The 13,378-nt window shown below is 35.0% G+C and overlaps 4 protein-coding genes across 7 annotated transcripts in view; 2 read left to right on the forward strand and 2 right to left on the reverse strand.

The window, feature by feature from the left end:
• Positions 1-1,664, reverse strand: part of LOC124412981 — an 81,530-nt gene extending 79,866 nt beyond the window's left edge. The window contains exon 1 of one of the 2 annotated variants that reach the window (XM_046893247.1): positions 1,583-1,664. The gene's annotated coding sequence lies outside the window, so the exon portion shown is untranslated. Of the gene's footprint in view, positions 1-1,395 lie in introns of both variants that reach the window. The other variant, XM_046893244.1, reaches the window with a different exon arrangement.
• Positions 284-7,623, forward strand: LOC124412979 (mitochondrial coenzyme A transporter SLC25A42). Of its 2 annotated transcripts, none has more exons than XM_046893241.1 (6): positions 284-420; positions 5,456-5,670; positions 5,797-6,125; positions 6,230-6,492; positions 6,702-6,882; positions 6,992-7,623. In XM_046893241.1, the coding sequence occupies exons 2-6, from the start codon at positions 5,527-5,529 to the stop codon at positions 7,116-7,118; spliced, it is 1,044 nt and encodes a 347-aa protein (XP_046749197.1). In that variant the 5' UTR covers positions 284-420; positions 5,456-5,526; the 3' UTR covers positions 7,119-7,623. The 2 variants fall into 2 exon arrangements, with proteins under 2 accessions (XP_046749197.1, XP_046749198.1); XM_046893242.1 differs by lacking the exon at positions 284-420 and adding an exon at positions 703-718 and having other exon boundaries at positions 5,451-5,670.
• LOC124412980 (mitotic checkpoint protein BUB3) lies at positions 7,451-10,431 on the reverse strand. Its single transcript, XM_046893243.1, has 5 exons — positions 10,170-10,431; positions 10,007-10,076; positions 9,589-9,899; positions 9,327-9,472; positions 7,451-9,174 (listed from the first exon to the last, which is right to left on the reverse strand). The coding sequence occupies exons 1-5, from the start codon at positions 10,362-10,364 to the stop codon at positions 8,916-8,918; spliced, it is 981 nt and encodes a 326-aa protein (XP_046749199.1). The 5' UTR covers positions 10,365-10,431; the 3' UTR covers positions 7,451-8,915.
• A 290-nt stretch (positions 10,432-10,721) lies between these two features.
• On the forward strand, positions 10,722-12,394 carry LOC124412977 (crossover junction endonuclease EME1). 2 transcript variants are annotated; one of them, XM_046893238.1, is made up of 3 exons: positions 10,722-11,924; positions 12,031-12,084; positions 12,169-12,394. In XM_046893238.1, exons 1-3 carry the CDS (start codon positions 10,722-10,724, stop codon positions 12,283-12,285), a joined length of 1,374 nt encoding a protein of 457 aa, XP_046749194.1. In that variant the 3' UTR covers positions 12,286-12,394. The 2 variants fall into 2 exon arrangements, with proteins under 2 accessions (XP_046749194.1, XP_046749195.1); XM_046893239.1 differs by having other exon boundaries at positions 12,031-12,058; positions 12,169-12,286.
• Positions 12,395-13,378: the final 984 nt, after the last annotated feature.

A 13,378-nucleotide genomic window follows, 5' to 3' on the forward strand; every position in this document is an offset into this window, starting at 1 on the left:
AGTGCGTACCACTGATATGTGCGTACAGTCAGGAAATCTAGATGGCCGTGATTCGAGTTGCAAGTCAGCTGTGTCGTGACAGCTTGCTCGATTGTAAGCAGTTCGTGGCTGATAGCCGAAGGAGTAGCGCGAGTTGTGGGTGTCGAAAATTCGGATCAAACCGTGCGTTCATTGGTCGTGAAAAGAAAACGGTGGCGTGTGGGTTATAAACACACAGATGAAATGCAAATGAGAGGTGGACACAGGTTATTTATAATTCCTTGAATGCAGTGAGGCCCAAGATGTGATGAGAGGAGGAGTCGTAGACAAATTCCCCTAAACTCGAGGAACTTAACGCCTCCGACGTTTCCGCGGTTTGGAACCTTTTTCCCCGACTCCCGGGGGAAATACATCGGCCTCGTTGGACACCGTCGGACAAAGGTAGTGTTTCCCGATCGGAGATTTATTTCGCTCTTTGATCCCTCATTCACCGTCACGACGCGACGTTGCGACATTACCTCTTTTTCTGCGACAATTTTTTCCTCGCAGACTCGCTTTGTCATTGTGTTGTACGGTGTTCGTTTTCGGCAGTGATAATGGGGAAACACACGCATGCCAAATCGATAACTATTTTTTAATCGTGTTTTTCTACTTGTCACGCGTCATTTTCAACAATTTAATTATCCGACCGTGTTGGTTCGTCTATTTTGTCTACCCGCGGGTTTATATAATTAATTTTCTAGCAGGTCTGCGCGGCCTTTTGTTCTCTACGAATAGTAACTTAAGTGATACGAAATTACTGAACGCCCACTTAGTTTTAAACTTCGACTTCGCACAAAGCTGAAGTTAGTAAGGTTAACGTAAAGGCACACCATGGAATTGAATTTTAGAAGGACTTTCAACGTCTTGGCTTTTTAAAATATGAACGCTTTTTCTTTGTTATGATTACAAATTGAATTTCAGACAATCTCAAAAATGCGAACGAAAGATTTTCCTAAACATGCATCGTTAAAGTGTCGTTACTAACTTCAACTGCATCAATACGAGCTATCTTATCCATGTTATCATGACAGCCATCATGCTGCAGTCTACTAGTCAATTTGAAAATAACTCGTTTTACAGGCTCTTGTTTGGTTTGAGCGTTTGACATATGAGACTGAAATAAGTAACGTTAACGCGACGAAACATCAGGGAAATTATTATTCCACAATTTTAGTAGAACGACGTTTATAAGGAGTTAGTTGGCATTTCAACGTCAGCGTATGCTTTGTTCATCATGATTCATAAAATTCTAGATATTCCCAAAAGCGTGAAGTAATGATTTTTCCTTTTTCCTAAAGCCGTATCGTTACAGTAACGTTACTACCTTCATCCTCATTTTGATACAGATTCGAGACTTCCAGTTTTATTACATACCTGTAGCGGACGCGTTCGTAATCGTTATTAATTCGGTTTTATGTTACCTGTGTGTTTCAACGCACGTCCAACGCACGGTTTGAAAACTGATTCCTAAGACGTATTTATATCGTGGCACAGTTTGCATTTCAAGGATAAACAAATCGGTATAGTTAGGTAACGTCGCATAGCAGATAAATACACCTATCGAACCTGTTTTCGCGATTCTTTGTTGATCAAGGCACACGTGCGCGATACCCCGCGGTATCTGACGCATTCTTATCATTATAATTAAGGGATATTTTTAGTACTAGAACAAACAATATGACAGTGCTGCTGTTCAGCAAATCAACAAAATGACAGCAGTCGGTTTTTCAACTGTATAAAATCAGTAACTATATAGATGAGCTGCTGCTACAGCTGGTCAGCGATCGTTTTTATTATGATAACGTCATTATACCCACTCTGTTATGCAATCTTATTTAAAAGCAGAGAACTCTTACGTATCACAAATTCTCGGCTGCAATTCAGATGCCAATATATGCGAACACTCAGCTCTGCCAAAAAGTTCGATGTTAAGCACAATGGGCTTAGGTATACGATATCTGGAGGCTGATGGAAATCTGCAGGCTTAATAGACCTGCTAATCGATTATCAGCGTGCCGATTCCGTACGCGAGCCAATATCACAATCTTGAGATAGTTGTGTAGAAAAATTCTGCAATTCATTGTTAGATCGCGATTCATTGAACTTTGCGCTCTATGTTTCTTTCTCATTGTTTCAATTGCGTATCGTAATGGCCTTCAACTTGTAGTTACCCGTGAAATTCACGTAGTAGTATGAACGAAAATATTTGGTTATCAGTGCAGAATTTTTCTGGGAGGGACGACGGTAAATAATTCGATATATAACTAATGATAGTCACGTTTATTGAGTACTTCCTTCGTAAATAAATGGTCAATTTAAGGGTGCTAAAAATAGCTAACCAACATGATACGATCCGACAATCACGAAAGTTTATATTTATTATTACGTTGCAGTGTAGATATAAAAGCTACCGCATAATTATTCTGACGTCAACAATTTTTAGCTGTCCTCTTCAAATAAGTTGTTTATAAAGTTGGAAGTTTATCGAGAATTTCAAAGTTATGCGTAATACGAAGCGATAAGACACATCGAAAGAATTTATTCGTCGATTTGAAAGCCAAGTTCGTTGGTGAATTATAACTGACCATTTATACATAAAATTACCATTTTCATATATTAATACAATGTACAGCAATTTTATTTCTATTTAATGTATGTTTTATTTGTTATAAATAAACGTGTTTCAACAGCACGTTTTAAAATTCGCATGAAGTTCACGAGAAACTTCTTATCTTCTTTTTCATCTGTTGATAACACGGGTGTGTACACTGTTCAGTGCAAAGTCCCTTTTGCACAACAAGACCGTTTACATGTATTATTCGCTATTGCGTCTACGATAATTCTTTACAATACATACTACTAATATGAATAGCAAATAATTACGCAATCAGACAATTGCCAACAACGGGCAATGAGCATTTCTTATATCAGATATCTTGTCTTATCGCTAATTATTACGATGTTATTATATGCATTACGCGTATATGTATATATTCATGTGCTTTGAAGTGCTACGTGAAATTCTGAATGACCGTGAATACACTTGAGTGAATAAATTATCTGCATGACGCTATACAGCTGTGAAAATTGTTACGTCTTTAGATTATTTGATTTATAAATTATACCTTGAAATTATCGTTTATTAATTTTAGTCTTTAGCATTTAAAATTTCGCACAAAATGAACATTTTTACTAAAATATTTTGTTTTTATATCAACTGGCTTTGGATCTTTCCTGCTCCTAACTGCAAGAAACAAAAAAAAGGATCGTTTAAAATATTGGACCGGTTTATTGAGATATGAGAGAATCCACATCTTTTAATTCACCTAGACCAGGTTGCATGCATTAATCCTATGGAGCTTAAGTTAAAATTAACGTTAGCTTAACGAAAAGTTGGAATAAAAATCACCATTTTGCGGCTTCGGAATATAACTCATTTGAAAATTTATTGAATCTAAGACAATTCGAAAGTTACGAGTTAAAACGAGTTCTTCTAAAAATGCACAATTGCGAGAACGTTTCGGACTTCAACCTGATATATGTATAGTAACATCTGCCCCCTGGCGCTACAGTCAATATAAAATTTCTGACGATAATCATGCAATATCGTGAGAGATAAACAAATTTGTAGTGCATAGCAGTCTTATCTCACAGTTTCAACACGGTGTGTATTCGTATTGCCAAACATGTTATCAAATGTTTGTTTACGTCGCGCGTAAAGTGTTGAAAAGAAAAAACCTAATCACTTGTATCAAAGGTGAATCGAAATGGAATAACAACTATCGATATACTATGTATATATATTATATTTAATATCATACCCCGAAGCAGATCTTGTCCCCCGGAACAAGTATCGCGATCATAATATGATATGAGGAATTTTAACGATATGAAAAGCATCATCTCAGGAGATCGTTTTGACATGTCGGATTTAAATAAACCAAATACATCATACAGTGATTTCAAGGAAATTGAATTTTCTTTTAAAAGCATTATTTTATAACAAGGTGCATGGAAAACAGGGATCTGCTGCTGCGCTTTTGGATGCATGGAACTTTGCTTGCATGCTATACAAACCTATATGTCTATACCATCGGGTCAAGCACCTGTGATGCAGGCATCTCCGCGGTTCAGCGTGAATATACTTTTTCCACGTATTTTCTCTACTGATCTTTTCTTTATAAATAACTACGTGCTGCTGCGGTTTTTTTTTTACTTTTACCAACGAAAGCACGAGAAAAGCTCTGAAACGTGTCATAATTTAAGTTTTTTCTGGGAACAAATACATGTGTATAAAAATAAATAATTTTGAATTATATTTCTACTTCAATAATTTTGTTGTTCATGACTATTTTATGCAATATCCTTTGACATATGTAATGCAGCACATCTGCTATACGCTGATTTGTACCGAGAATCACGATTGATTCAAATAAATATATAGACGTACGACTTGAACGCGAAAATATTTTCTTTGCCAATTTTTTAAACGTGTTTTTCCTTGCAACCCGTCAATATTTATGAGTAACATTCCGCTTTAGCAAAGATTGATGATGTACTTTACTTAACGATTATCATCTGTCTATGTACAATTATCACCTCTTACATACATTTAGTGACAGACGTTAGTGCGCAAATTTACGTGTATCATACATGTGTAAACGTACCTCTTGACTTGTTAAAAACACCTGTGCAACTGTCAGAATCCCATATGGTTATAATTGGTTCTGGCGAAGTCGAGTATCATGATACAAATGCAGCTAGCAGTCAGAGTTTACAGCCAAACGTATCAAACTTTCTTGAAATAGAAAAATACAGTTCAGTTTTGTCCTTAATCCAGATAGCAGTTGAAAAATGGAATGTATTATCTATAAAATATTGTACTATACTACATCTATATATATATATATATATATATAGATGTATATATATACACCTATATGGTACTACAAGTATTTTCTCATCTTATCACGCAGTTTTAGTAGTGGAAAAACAATTCTGATAGATGTATTGATTCGTGCATGAAATGTGGAAACCAATCTATCGCTTATCCTTATTTCACATCTGGAGTTTATATCAGTTCTTATATAAATGTGAAGTATACTTTTTCACAACTTTGCGGGGTACTTGTATTGATACATAATTAATACTATATATTTGTATGTACTTTGAACTTTATATACGGAAATATCTATAATATCTTTAGACAGCTATATGTATACCTACCATTTTTCACATTTGATTTTGCATGTACACTAGGAATATATTTCTGTTCCATATTGATCTGAGTATATTAATGTAAAAATTCAATAAGATAAAATAACAATACCTCTTTTCAAGTAGTAGAATCCAAAAATGTAACAGCCTTGGATTCTTCTTCACAACTTTTACAAGATATTCAATCATTTTTATTCTCATCTTGTTTTCAACACAGAAAGACGGCATCCGATTAACCCTGGCCGGGATCGGAGGCCAGTAGTACGAGTTTGCAGCTAGGCGACGGAGATGAGCAGCCACGTAACGTCTGGCTGTGCAGAAGGCAGTCAGGTCGTTCTTGAACGCCTCCAGGCTACTGTGATGGCCAACTCTGCCAAATCTGTTGGATCGTCCTTGCCCCCCTCTGTCGCCGAAAAGCTGACTGAAACAAAAGTAAGTTTTACGTGATGAAAATTGACAATACGAGAAGCGATAAGCTTTGATAAATGTTCACAGAAATTATTGAATAGTAAGTTTGAGAAAGAGAGGTCTATTTTTTCCTCAATGTCGTTCTTTCAGACTACGACACAACTCCTTGCCGAGGACCAGCAGATTTCCAACACCCAAAGGGTCTCGACAAGTTTAGTTTCCGGTGCCATAGCAGGAGCGTTGGCTAAAACAACAATAGCTCCCTTGGATCGAACGAAAATTAATTTTCAAATATCACAGCAGCCTTATTCAGCCAAAGCAGCTGTCAAATTTCTTATTAATTCTTACAAAAATGATGGCCTGCTGAGTCTTTGGCGAGGGAACAGCGCGACTATGGCAAGGATCGTACCCTATGCAGCTATCCAATTTACAGCCCATGAACAGTGGAAGAGGATATTAGGCATCGATAGGCCAGAAAAGTGAGACAGTGTTTTTCATTTAACAAAGAATATTTTTTCTTAAATTGAGATTGAAAACAGTTCTACTCGCATTATTTGATTCAACTTTTGACTTATTATTTCAGAAACAAAACTTTGAGTTTTCTTGCGGGTTCCTTGGCCGGGGTAACGTCGCAGAGCTTAACTTATCCTTTGGATCTTGCACGAGCCAGAATGGCTGTCACGCAGAAAACTGAGTACAGAACACTCGGGCAAATTTTTTCACATCTTTACAGACGAGAAGGGGTCGCTGCTTTTTATCGTGGTTTTACCCCCACAATGTTAGGTGTCATTCCGTATGCTGGATTCAGTTTCTTTACGTATGAAACTCTGAAGCAATTATTAGCTGGTAAGTAATTATACGTATTACAGTGTAAATAGTAAGCTTTTCTTTTTTTGAGAGAGAAAAAAATGATAATTTTTTTCACACTCATTTCACAATCAGTCTGATACACCATTTTCCTCAATAAGTAGAAATATTTTAAATACTTTTTTGGCAATAGAAATGCTCTGTTGTTCGATTTATATCTGTTTGTTATTCAGTTTTTATCTTTACAGTTTATATAGTCGAGAGTCCTGGCTTATCAACCATGTCAGCACTGATATGCGGAGCTGTAGCTGGAATGGTTGGCCAAACAAGTAGCTACCCTCTCGATATTGTTCGCAGAAGAATGCAAACATCAGCCATAAAAGGCGGAGCTTATCAATCAATAACCACAACCATAGTAAAAATATACACGTGAGTATACCATTCCAACCACATTAGATTTTGTAAAAAAAAAAAATCACTACTGTATCATGTTCAATTTTCTCAACCGTTGATAAATATTTGGGATTTATAATTTCAGCGAAGAGGGAGCGTTTGCCTTTTTCAAAGGTCTTAGCATGAATTGGGTTAAAGGGCCGGTAGCTGTTGGAATAAGTTTTGCGACTTACGATATGATTCGTGATGGGCTGAGAAAAGTTTTATCATAAAGCGATGTTAAAATCTTTTTTGCTGCCCTGTAACAGCTCGCGTACATACATTATTTTTTATTAGACGAAAATTGAAAAACAAACTAAAACGTTATTAATTTGTTATGAACATTTCAATTTTGAGGACTTTATTTTTCTTCAAATCGTCCCGATAAAAACCTAATCTCTTATGTTAATCAAATTTTGTACATATATATATATATATATATATATATGTGTGTATGTATAAATATATATATATATATATATCTGTCAGTTTGCTACAAGTCGTTGTTAAACATTGTGTACATAGTATCCTGTAAGTGTTGAAAAAGTAACGTTTTTTAAAAGTATTTATGTATGAAAAGACGTAATGATAGCAATGGAACATTTTTATCAGTTCCTATCGTTATTAGCGGGTGTAATTGTTACTCATCTATATCGATAAAGCTGTGAACTCATACATCAAGATGATATATTCACAGCTTTATGGAAATAGAGGAGATAGACCTTTCTTCTTAATGTCGGAAAACAAATGGTTGCTAGTGAAATATGTTTATAAAATGCAGAATTGGAAATATATATATATATATTTAAAGTTGTTGTGTATTGAATTTGTCCGTCTCTTGACGATATGGATTTTAGTATACTACTATTACTGTACAAACTCCAATTTTTTTACGTTTTAATATTTAGTATAAAATATTATGCATTATCATATCAAACTTTGAGTCTCATTCGCAATTTATTGTGATTACCGAGGGGTGCAATGGTATTTTTGTGATCGCGAGTATTGCCTGATAATCTATACCATTTGTAATGCAATAAATCATCAGGCGATGTAGCAAATTCGCGTAAAATAATAATATGATAAACTAAACCTATAATTATTGTAATTTATAATTCTGACAATAATGTACTTAGTTACGAAGTCAATATTATACATAATGTAATGTATTGTTTCATAGGCCTGCACAATCATTACACATTTTATTATTGTTTACGTTTCAGTTCAAGCTTTTTTTATGCCGTCACTTTACGGCCTGATTGCCTGAATAGCAGTAGGTACTCACCTTAATTATATAGTGTAATTGAAAAAAAGTAAAATACATATAAAACTCAAGTAATAACTGCTTTCGGCCATCGTTAAACGTCAATAGGTAAATACTGTTTTAAAATTAAAGTAAAGAAGGTCCTTAAAGTGGCTCATTATTGAAGAAATTACGTTTAAACGAATTATCAGGCACAAATCTAAGTCGATTTAATCACTTACAATAAGCTAGAAATGTTTGTTAATGATCACCGACAACATGGTGAATAAATTATTCGAAAGAAAAACCTGTGTTTTGAATTCAATTTGAACAACAAGCTTTTAAAACCGTTAAACAATATTGAAAAATAAAAATACACATCAGATTAAGTTCACTGTTTGGAAACTACTAATAATTAATACTCTGTCAATAAAAAATTATTTAATTGATTAATCACTATTCACAGTTTGAAAAGTTAGTAGATGTTGCAGTTGATCTAATTTAAGAAATATTAAAATGTTCAAGTTAGCATTATTCTGTACATTTTGTATAAGTGAGACTGGAAATCTCTTACATAGTTTATTCACAACATTGGAAAAATTGTTTATTCTGTTCGATTATACACAATTATCACTGATTATGATTATGCGATGGTAAAATCGTCGACCATTAATCACTTCTTATCAGTTGAATAATTACAATAGTCATAAAACATCCTGCCTTTATCCAGTATTGAAGGCATTTGTCGATTGAGCTAGTTGGTTCCACACAATGTGCAAGTTTCTATTTATTTTGGTTTAGTTTCCTGATCATTTACGTATCTAATGTAAATACTTTCTTCATTTGCACCACCTGGTGGAATTTCTGCTTCATTCAGGTACGAAACACCAATAGCTAATGCACAACCATCGTGACTAAAACTGAGAGCAGCAACACCTGCATTGTATCTGTGGAACTGGCACAGGCGTTTTTTGTTGAAACCATCCCAGATGTTAACGAATCCATCTGATCCACCAGTCGCAAACGTGTTATATGTAGAGTGAAAACTGTAAAACAAAAGATAAATTCTAGTCCAAGTATGCAAACAATAAAAAATGATGAATTATATTCTTTTCAAATTTTGATGCAAGGAAATTACTATGATTGTCGATAAATTTTTTCTGTTTTTGAAAAAATTGCTACACATTTATGTTCTTACCTAATTGCATTAACTGGATAAATGTGTTCAACATTATTTTCTTTTATTCTGTGGCATTTAAAGGCGTATTTTTTCTTCTGTGCCTCAGCAGTTGTATCAAGATATTCAACGGCAACGCGTCCTTCTATGCTGCTAAGAACGTAACCCTAGAGAGTAGAAATTAAACAGTTGGTAAATTTTTATGAAAATTTTACCATTTGACAAAAGTGAATGAATGACTAGTAATTAATTGGTGGCGTTATTGTTATTAATCCATACGAACCTGTTCATTTGGGAAGCCTTTAATGCAGCGTGTTTGGTATTTTAAGCTGCTTTCGCGCCGCTGAAACATCCCTGCCATATTTCGAAGATCCCAAATGCAAACTTTCCTTTTTGCTGTACCAACAACAAACTTATCGCCACACACGGAAAGGGCAAGTACAGTTTCAGGCTGTTGATAGCTGCCCACACAGGTTGGGCTTCTTGGATCCCATAATTTTACCGCAGCATCCCAACCCCCTGTCAAGATTGCATTCAGAGCTGCACAATACTCGATCTTCCGAATTGGTTTCTCATGTGTTCCCATTACTGACTCTGTGAAAAATTTCAGTTATATAAGAGAAACATTTCTAATCACTGAATATTGCGAGAATTTTAAGTTTTGCAAAATCCATAGGATATTTCACAGTCCATATTCATACCCGTGTTGCTATTGATGTCATACATTTTCAGTGTATTATCCAAGCCACCGCTGTAAGCGTGGACGGCGTCCTGTAAATGAAAGACAGAATAAGGCATGAGTTATTAAATTGATCACAGCATCAATTGCCTCCGTTACAATTCTGTACATCGGTGAAGAAATACCTGGAAAGCAACGTCCAATACTGGCAGTTCATGATTGTACTTGAGCCGCATTGTATTGGCCTGGATATCGTATAGTCGGACTGTGCTATCCCATGACGAAACCAGGAGAAATTGCGTTGAATTTGGTCCAAATTCTACAGCCGAAATAGCGTCTGTCGGTGGTGTTTTAAGTTTGAATTCCGTTCGTGACTCCATCTCACCAAATTAGACGTTGCTGAATTTCGGTAGTGTGTATCGGTATGTTTACTTTGGTCAACACTGTGAATGTACTTCGGTAAAGTGAACAGTGTATTCAGAAATTAATTAATGTTGTGGGTGATTTCTGCTTCTGTGCTTTTTTAGGTTATGCCGTCAAATCTGATCTGAACACAAATGTGCATACGCATGCATCTGAATCGGTATAAACATACATATGCCTATACACATACAATCCTGTAACGAAACTCGATGTCTCTACCACCTAGTAGAATAATGTAGTACTTCGATGGGTACTTCTTACATCTCGCGCGAGGTTATTAAACACTGCAAGTAACATCTCTTCAATAACTGATTATGGATAATACAGATGTAATTGAATTGTCAAGTGATTCAAACGATTCCGTACCGTTTGTTAATACGAATTCAATCAAGCCTCCTGCACTCGATATATTAGATGATGACTATAATTTCCCCGAAGTACCATTCGCCAGTGAACCTACAGCAGCGAAAAAAAACACAAATTCAGATTTAGGCGCTGTTTTTAAATCCAACAGCGACATAGAAACAGAGCTATTCAAAAAGTATGTCAGTGAAAAATCAACGAGCAAGGGAACCAAAGCGAGGGAAAGAAAAAATGTGTCAAGCAAAAATGACAAAGAGCTTCTTAGGATGGAAAAATGTAGGAAAGCAGAAGAAGCCGCGAAAATTAAGGCCGAAAAAGCAGCAGCAGCTGCACGTTTGAAAAGCATGCAGCCTGGAGAGTGCATGAATTACATGCAAGTTATATTAGACTTGGGTTTCACGAATTTTAATTTCTTTGACAGTCTGATCACTGAACTCCAGCAATATGAGCTCGTTTATAAGTTAAAATCACAGATAATTTCTAATAGTGTAACATGGACGAGGAGTGAGCAGAAAAACAGTAACTCTGAACACATTACTGGAGAAAACAAGTCGGTTGAAGAAAACCATATCATTGTTGTTTGGGACTACACAGAGACAATTAAAAAAATTGCCAGTGATATGTTTTTGACATCGATAGTTAGTATCCAAACATCAAAGCCTGGGAAATCGATAACACTGATAATATACGGAATGGAAAACTATTTCAGGCATCATAGGAATCTCAAGAAAATGCAAGTTAAAAATCAATGTCTAGGGAGAGTTGGGGACGGGAAAAAGCGCAGAGGTAGCAAAGCTTTTGAAGATTTGCCAGTGATTTCTAGGAAACAATTGGAACTATGCCTGACTGAGATTCAACTCACACTAAATTGTAACAGTCAATTAATCGAAACGCCACATGGTCTAGGTCAGGTCATTGGCCAGTACACAAAAGCCATTGCTGAAGCACCGTTCAAAATTCATAAAAAACAAATGCTACAGTCTCAGCTAGACTGGTATGTCGCCGGCGACAATAAAGACACAGTTAAAGTCGACAAGGATGGAAACGGACTGAAAAGGCTATGGCAACAACAACTATGTCAGTTTAATTTGGCTAGATTGGAAACAGCAGAGGCAATCATTTCAAAATATCCAACTCCCTCACATCTTATGGATGTGAGTTTTTCAAATTTACTAGTAAAGTCGGTGAATGGTTGTAACATACTCAAGAGCTACTGGATTCTAATATCACATTTTATCAGTTATCTCACTTATGTTACAGGCTTATACTCGCTGCACACCTTCGGAAGGTATGAAACTGCTTCAAGATATTCCTGTAAGTTTTCTCTAACAAATATATATTTCATGCTATATATTTTCTGTAACTCTAATTATAAGAACTTCTGCTTACTTAAAACAGATCAGAAGAACTGCAGGGCCTATCACAAATGTCCGAAGGATAGGACCTGAACTGAGCAAGAAATTGTACCTCATGTTTACATCGGAGGATGGAGATATTTTTCTGGGCAATGACTAAGTAGACCTGCAGCGACAAACAGTTTTTTGTTTCGGGAGACACTAGTGCCTTGTAAATATCGTACCTACTTTCCTGGTTTAAGACAGAGTTCTATATACAAAGCATATGGCTATATTAAAGAAGACTATTACCATAGTGAAAGAATGCTTCTACTCCTTAATCATTAGTTCTGAAAGTACAAATTGATAGTGTTACATTTTTTGAAGATCGAAATAAGTGTCAGTATTTAATATAAGGGAGAGTTTTTGGAGTAGTCAGTAAAGATTTGAATTATACTAATCAAGTTAATGTTCTAATTTACTACTAGGTTTGTATTAATTATATTGCCAAAGAAAAACGATCATATATTCGAGTAACGAGCCAACAATTTATAGTTTGAATACGCATGTGAATATAATATATATATTGAGAACTTGACAAGCAATTTAACTCTTTGACAGTCTTCTTTTGAATTATTACATCAATCTTTCAATATTATTATTAAAGCAAGATCATTGATTATTATTAAATAATATTAACAACATATAGTTTTCATGTTTATATCAGAGTTTTTTCATTACTTAGCACAACCTATTTGTTACATTTTTACAAAAGAATAAATAGCGGCGGGACTCGTATCTATTAAGGCATGTAATAATCTGTATTGCGCAATACATTCAGTTTTATGATTAGTGCTTCTAATGGTGATAACAAAAGATATTTCATAATTAAATATGTTACTCAATAACTTCGTAAAAACGTTGAAAAATAATTATCATAACAGCCTTATACTTATTTCAAATGAACAAACAAATAGCGATTGTTTCAACTCGATTAATCCATTTTTACGTTTTGTAACATTTTAAAAGTATTGAAATGCATTCAGATCCCAATATATAAATATTGAAACAGAATAAAGTTTGCGAACTAAAAGTGAACTTGGTTTTTTTTTTTGAAAATTGAAATATCTTATTATTACTAAGTATGCATTGTAGAACGTTTTTTATTATACTTCAAGAAGCAATAAACTGACTGAAACCATTATTTCCTCATGGCTACTTTTTCTTTCAAATTAATCAAAATTACTTTTACGAAGAATAGTATCAAATCTCCG

The sequence above is a fragment of the Diprion similis genome, chromosome 12, assembly GCF_021155765.1.
Source record: "Diprion similis isolate iyDipSimi1 chromosome 12, iyDipSimi1.1, whole genome shotgun sequence".
Taxonomy (NCBI): domain Eukaryota; kingdom Metazoa; phylum Arthropoda; class Insecta; order Hymenoptera; family Diprionidae; genus Diprion; species Diprion similis.

What these genes read in the sequence shown, in the direction of transcription:
- LOC124412979 (XM_046893241.1), top strand. Translation starts at nt 5,527, where the DNA reads ATGAGCAGCCACGTAACGTCTGGCTGTGCAGAAGGCAGTCAGGTCGTT. An exon ending in TCTGAAGCAATTATTAGCTG is followed by an intron (nt 6,493 to 6,701) that starts GTAAGTAATTAT and finishes TTATCTTTACAG; the next exon opens with TTTATATAGTCGAGAGTCCT. An exon ending in ACCATAGTAAAAATATACAC is followed by an intron (nt 6,883 to 6,991) that starts GTGAGTATACCA and finishes TTATAATTTCAG; the next exon opens with CGAAGAGGGAGCGTTTGCCT.
- LOC124412980 (XM_046893243.1), bottom strand. Translation starts at nt 10,364, where the DNA reads ATGGAGTCACGAACGGAATTCAAACTTAAAACACCACCGACAGACGCT. An exon ending in TGACATCAATAGCAACACGG is followed by an intron (nt 9,900 to 10,006) that starts GTATGAATATGG and finishes AATTTTTCACAG; the next exon opens with AGTCAGTAATGGGAACACAT. An exon ending in AAGGCTTCCCAAATGAACAG is followed by an intron (nt 9,473 to 9,588) that starts GTTCGTATGGAT and finishes TCTACTCTCTAG; the next exon opens with GGTTACGTTCTTAGCAGCAT.
- LOC124412977 (XM_046893238.1), top strand. Translation starts at nt 10,722, where the DNA reads ATGGATAATACAGATGTAATTGAATTGTCAAGTGATTCAAACGATTCC. An exon ending in CTCCCTCACATCTTATGGAT is followed by an intron (nt 11,925 to 12,030) that starts GTGAGTTTTTCA and finishes CTTATGTTACAG; the next exon opens with GCTTATACTCGCTGCACACC. An exon ending in AACTGCTTCAAGATATTCCT is followed by an intron (nt 12,085 to 12,168) that starts GTAAGTTTTCTC and finishes TACTTAAAACAG; the next exon opens with ATCAGAAGAACTGCAGGGCC.